The sequence below is a fragment of the Lactuca sativa genome, chromosome 3, assembly GCF_002870075.4.
Source record: "Lactuca sativa cultivar Salinas chromosome 3, Lsat_Salinas_v11, whole genome shotgun sequence".
NCBI lineage: Eukaryota > Viridiplantae > Streptophyta > Magnoliopsida > Asterales > Asteraceae > Lactuca > Lactuca sativa.
Window position 1 is genome coordinate 33,414,674 of NC_056625.2, and position 6,657 is coordinate 33,421,330.

Here is a 6,657-nt window from a genome sequence, read left to right on the forward strand (position 1 = left end):
TTAATTTAAATATAACATTACAGTATCAACTTAAATATAAATTTCAGTTGCACTTAAAAAACCCAATGAATTTTTAGTGAATAGTTAAAAGTGATAAATTATAGTGCTAAATGCAAAAACTAGATTATAATCTAAATTTAATTAAAATATTTCCTAAAAATATTTGTAAAATTGTTAAAAGTTTTCAAATAAGTAGCTTAAAATAACTTACAGTAACAATGGTTAAATATAACTCTATATAAATGATTATATTGTTATCTTTAAAATCAAAAAACACTGGTTGATATTTTAAATAATTATAATGATAGAAATTAAAACATTAAACAAAAAAAATTAATTAACCATAACAACAAATATAAACAACATTAAACAATATATTATATTTAATTTATTCGTGAGTAACTCGCGGGTAGAAGTCATTCAAACGGTTGAGATTATATAGTTATAATAGATGTATATATTATCATATAATTCAAAGTAATCAATATATTATATCAATTTAGTATACAAATTATTATATAAAATTTAACGACAATGTTATTGTTATATTTAAAGAAAACATATACTTATAAAGATTTCAACTATATAGGTGTTTCTGCGCAACGCGCAGACATTCGCCTAGTACTATACTATAAAGGAAGCGTTTTTCCTTTAACCACATCAATTTGAAACTCCTAACTATTTTTCATTTCACCATATTCATTTGAAACTCCCATGACTTTTCAATTTCTTTCTAATAATGATTATAAGCTGGTTAATAAGTTTAAACAAATATCAAACCTAAAGTGTAATCATAAATAAACTAAATTTCAATATTAAAAGAAAAAACATCATAAATGGTCCTTATGGTTTTCCCAGATCTGAAGTTTAATCCCCGTGGTTTAAAAACATCATAGATGGTCCTTGTGCTTTCAAAACTTTTAATGTTTGGTCTGTTTTATTAACTTCGTTAGCTTTCCACCATTAAATGAAGGGTATTTCCATCATGTAACTATCCAAGGACCTATCATGAGGTTTTCCTTTCTTTTATTTTTTTTAAATTAAATTTAATATCCAAGGTCTCTCTCTCTCTCTCTCTCTCTCTCCAAACACATACATACACTAGATCCCCACCCCCATTCTTCCCCAGCCTAACCATTCACATTCATCGATCCTTGCTTCCCAATCTAATCATCCATTGATTGACTGCTGGTGAACCAAACCTCCCACCATTTGTGCTTCTGGTTCCCACCTCCTCCGATAAGTCCATCGCCTCTGATGTCCAGTGGCCCCATCTGAAAGCTTCATTGCCTCCCCGTCATTGATTGCCAGATATCAGAGCATCATCGAAAATCTCTCTTCGTCCTCACCGGATTTCAAGTCGGAAGCCTCTCTTCATCCCACTATATTTCAATCTGGAAACCACTTAAACTCTCATCATCCCCACCGAAAAAACCTCCCAAGATACAAATGTTGTTGTGGCGGTTGTTTTGTCTGGTGGTGTTGTGAATCCGATGGCTAATGGTATCGTTGGTGGAGGGTTTATGGTTGTTCGATCTGTGTATATGTTGGAAACCCTAGCATTTGATTTCAGGGAAACTGCTTCGTCGGCTTCCAAACAGGTTTAATCGATTTCATTCAATAAGGGTTTTGCCTAATTTTGTTTTCGACTTGTTGAAGCAATGATCTTCGATTTCTTACATTTTTTAATCTGATAATTTTGAAGGTCTCTGTTCTAGTGTAGTCGATGGACTTGTGTTTGGTTTAATGAATGGGATGGTTGCTTTTGCTCATTATTGATTGGGTATTCACATGGGGCGGTGGTGAAGGGTATGTGGTGGTTTGGCAGGTGGAAGTTAACGATGGCGATGGTGTTTTGTAGTGCTTGAATGGAGAAATAAGGGTGGTGATTTTGGTCTAATGTATCAGTGGTGATGGTGGACGGTGGTGGCGATGGTGGTGGTAATAGTAGACAAAGAGTAGGATATGGTAGGAGTATGGCAATGGTGTGTGTATGAGAGAGACCTTGGATATTAAATTTATTTTTTTTTTAAATAAAGAAAGTAAAAGAGAACCTCATAAAAGGTCCCTATATAGTTAAATGACGGAAATACCCTTCATTTAATGGTGGAAAGCTAACGAAGTTAGCAAAAAGGACCAAACATTAAAAGTTTTGAAAGCACAGGGACCATCTATGATGTTTTAAACCATGGGGATTAAACTTCAGATCTGGGAAAACCACAGGGACCATTTATAATATTCTTTTCATATTAAAATAATATCTTTACTTCTACTTATAAAGTTATGTCTTTAACTTTTAACATATTATACTTAATATACTAGATTTAATATGCTGTTGTATTTAACCATTATCAGTTGAAGCTATAACTTTTGAACAGTTTGGATAAAATACTTAAATTGTTAATTTAAATATAAGATTACATGGTCAACTGAAATATAAATTTCAGTTACACTTAAAAAACCCAAAGAATATTTTGTGAATAGTTAAAAGTAATAAATTGTAGTGGTAAATGTAAAAACTAAATTGTAATCTCAATTTAACTAAAATATTTCCTAAAGATATTTTTATAATCATTAAAAGTTTTCAAATAAGTAGTTTAATTTAACTTACCATAAAAATAGTTAAAAATAACTCTATATAAATGATTATATTATTACATTTAAAAACAAAAAAACAATGGAGCAAAAGAAGAAGCCAAGACCTAAAGAGTTTTTAATTGAGTCCTACCTATCAGATGACAACTTAAAGCCTTTAAAATCGGCCTAAAGTTTGTATATTGGCAGCTGATTTGGAGATAATTACATGATGAATAAAGGTTGACCATGGTTGACTTAAGGGGCATCTACGGGTTTTGACGAGATAATTACATGATGAATATAGGCAGCTGATTTGGAGCAGCACGTGGGAGATTAGCTAATTTGAGCTTGTAAGTTCTACATTCACGAGAGGTGAGTCTTCTCACCATACCAATGGACCAAAGGCACCAAGACCGGGCCATTTTATGATAGATGCTATACTTGTTGTCTAGAGATATGTGGTATGATTGTTGTAGAGATATGTGGTATGATAGTTAGATACGTTTTGTAATATGCTAGCTATATATGTGATACTTGCAGGGAAAGACCATGGGGGGGAGCCCATGGCACTTGGATGTAAGACTATGGGAGGAGCCCATGGCTTTTCAAGCAAAGACCATGGGAGGAGCCCATGGCATTTGGATGTAACACCATGTGGGGGAGCCCATGGCTTTCCAGTAAAAGACCATGGAGGAAGCCCATGGCACTTTGGGTGTAAAACCATGTGGGGGGGCCCATGGCATCCTGGAGTAAGACCTTATGAGGAGCCCACAACATCCTTATATGTTTGTATGCATGGATTATGTGGCAGAGATAACTTTTATAGCTAATATGTTATGTGTTATGTGGATTGTGTGTGGGGTATGCTCTGGGGAACTCACTAAGCATTAGCTTACCGTTTGTGGATTTGTTTTAGGTACATCTAAGCTCAAGGGCAAGGGTAAGGTTTGATGGTGCAGCGTGCACTCTCTCTCAGGCATTTTAAGGGACACTCTGATGATTTGAAATAAATTTGTAATGGTTATGAATCTTGGAAACAATTGTATTTGGAAACCTCTTGGTTTTTGGAAATAACTTGGTTAATTAAAAATGAAAAACTTATTTTGAAAAAGTTGGGTCGTTACAAGTTGGTATCAAAGCCTTGGTTAAAGGGATTCGGGCACACTCTCGGGTGTGTCGGGGCTCAAACTAAGGAAATGGTAAAATTGTTTTCAAAAATAAAAATGAAAGTTATAACTTTTAAAGTATGGAAAAGAGGAGAGTGCAACGTGCGTGATCAGTCGAGCCAAGTAAGTAGTTGCCTAATGTGTTAGCCATGTTATACTGATATTTGAGCTATGATAACCGCATGAAACTTGTTATGTGTATGCTTTTAAAATGTATACGATTAGGAGCTTATATCCTTAGAATGATCAATTTTTCCTTATTTCCTGTTCCTCATTTGGTTGTGGTCCTAGGGTAGAATCTATTATTCAAAAGTCTATTTGATCCTTTTCTGTGTATAATTTGCATGAATAAAGGTGACCTATTATGATTGGTTTGATTGATGTGAGTAGAACAAATCATAGGACGGCCTAGGGTTTGAGATATGCGGTAGTCTGTGGGATATGATTTGTTTTGGGATGAATTGGAGTCATCAGGTAGAACCTTGGGGAAGATACAGGTAGGTGTGGAAGGTAGTATTGGGCCCTTACTACTGAAAGCACAAGACTTGTACCCAAATCAATGTTAGATCTGACAGCTCTGGTGTGGGAAGATCCCCTATTTGGGCATCATGATCATTATGATTTGGTGGCATTGCAGTTCAGTATGGTGGTAACATGATTTGGAGCAGGGGGATTAGGATCGGGATCTGGGTCTGGGTCAGGTGACACTATCGAACCTATTGACGACAAGATGCGTGAGCTCATTGCATTAGAGGTTACGAGGGGCATCCTTGACGCTACCCCAGTTATCTTTGGGATGGTCAAGGAGGTTATGATGTAGATTATGGAGGAGAGGCTCAGGGCATGGCCTGAACTCCCTCTTTCCGAGAGTTCAAGGCGTGCGGGGCACCAGAGTTTTTCAGGGCCATGGACCCCATTGTCAGCCGACACTAGGCGGCACATATTGAGAACGCATAATGCACGAGTTCTTTCTCGGATGCAGCAAAGGTGCGTTTCACTTCTTGTATGTTGAGAGACAGAGCCCGAGACTGGTGGGGCGAGGTTACTAGACAGCTGGGAGCAGCCGGTGTGGCTGAGATGACGTGGATCGAGTTTGTTAGGCGATTTGATTTAGAGTTTGCACTAGTCATTGAGGTACAGAGGATGGTGAAAGAGTTCCGGGAGCTCCAGCAGACCACCGAGACTGTGGCGGAGATCACCGCCAAGTTTCGAGAACGGGCATTGTTGATCCCACAGTATGCTAATGATGAGGACATGAGGCGGACGAGGTATCATTCCATGCTGAGGGATGATATCTAGGAGTTTGTGAGCTTCACAGGGTGCAAAACCCTGAATGAGATGGTGGAGAAGGCATGTGAGCGGGAAATGGAGTTAAGCTTCCGCACCAAGCGGAAGCCTGAGCAGGCACAGACAGCAGTAAGTCAGGCTAAAAAGCCTAAGACCTTGGATTCATCCAGTAGGGGCCAACAGGGCAGGGGCCAATGTGCCAAGTGCAGTAAGCCGCACAGTGGAGCTTGTCGGATAACAGGCTCGGGATGCTACGTATGTGGCCAGCAGGGCCACTTCAGCAGGGATTGCCCCAAGAAGGGCTTGATTTGTTTTCATTGCAACCATACCGACCATAAGCGGGTCGATTGTCAGAGGTTGTAGGGAGGGGGAGGAGTAGTGGCGGTGTCTGCGCCCACCATGATGAGGATTACCGATGGCCGCCTGGATAAGGCGGATGCTCCAGCGGTGAAGAGCCGCGCATTTCATTTGACTACCGAGGAGGCTCGGGCAGCACCAGACGTTATCGTTGGTACGTGTTTATTCTTCCATGCTCTATAATTAATTTCATTGATTATGTGTACATTGTGCGTATATATAGGGACCTTCTTGGTCAATGGTATGACTGCTCACATTTTCTTCGACTCGGGAGCTACTCGATCATTTGTGTCTCTTGCGCTTGGCAAGAAGTTTCGGGATGCACCGAAAACTTTGGATTCCCCGCTTGAGGTAAAGATTGCAGATGACCGCATTATGGGTGCTGTGAGGGTGTATCGGAACTGTGTCATGAACGTGCTTGGAGAGAGATTCTGGGTTGATCTATTCCCGATACCGTTGCGAGGGATAAAGGCGATCGTCGGAATGGACTGGTTAGGGGCCAATGGGTCCATGATTGATTGCGAGCGCCAGTTGGTAAGGGTTCGGACCCCAAGTGGGGGGGACTGGTTATTCATGGAGAGAGGGCCTCGCAGGGGCCAATTCTCTGTTCTACAGCGAGGGCTCGGAGATTTCTACAGCAGGGTTGTATGGGATTTCTGGCATATATCTCGAATATGGGGACCGAGACCACCATAAATGTGGGTAGTATGCCGGTTGTACAGGAATTTCATGACGTCTTTCCCGAGGAGTTACCGGGAGTGCCTCTAGAGAGGCAAGTGGAGTTTCGTATTGACTTGATGTCGGGTGCCGCTCTGATATCGAAGGCACCGTACCGACTGGCACCGCCTGAGATGCAGGAGCTATCTACGTAGCTCAAAGAGCTGATAGACTGAGGGTTTATCCGTCCGAGCATTTCACCGTGGGGAGATCTGATCCTTTTCATGAAAAAAGAAGGATGGATCGTACACGATGTGCATTAATTACTGGGAACTGTACAAACTAACGGTGAAGAACCGTTATCCTTTACCAAGGATCGATGATTTTTTCGATCAGTTGCAGGGCGCGTCTTGGTTTTCCAAGATTGATCTTTCGCCGGGATACCATCAGATGAGGATTCGGGATGAGGATATACCAAAGACAGCTTTCAGGACTTGGTATCGGCACTATGATTTTATGGTGATGCCATTTGGACTCACCAATGCCCCAGCAGTGTTCATGGATCGCATGAACATAGTGATTTGACTGATGTTGGATTGCTCGGTGATCGTCT

At 40.0% G+C, this 6,657-nt stretch overlaps 1 protein-coding gene across 1 annotated transcript; it reads left to right on the forward strand.

Moving 5' to 3' along the window:
* Positions 1-5,429: 5,429 nt before the first annotated feature.
* LOC111917162 (uncharacterized) lies at positions 5,430-6,083 on the forward strand. The gene is made up of 2 exons (XM_023912814.1): positions 5,430-5,541; positions 5,611-6,083. The coding sequence occupies exons 1-2, from the start codon at positions 5,430-5,432 to the stop codon at positions 6,081-6,083; spliced, it is 585 nt and encodes a 194-aa protein (XP_023768582.1).
* Positions 6,084-6,657: the final 574 nt, after the last annotated feature.

Coding starts and splice junctions, on each gene's coding strand:
- LOC111917162 (XM_023912814.1), top strand. CDS start 5,430: ATGATGAGGATTACCGATGGCCGCCTGGATAAGGCGGATGCTCCAGCG. Junction 5,542..5,610: donor AGCACCAGACGTTATCGTTG/GTACGTGTTTAT, acceptor GCGTATATATAG/GGACCTTCTTGGTCAATGGT.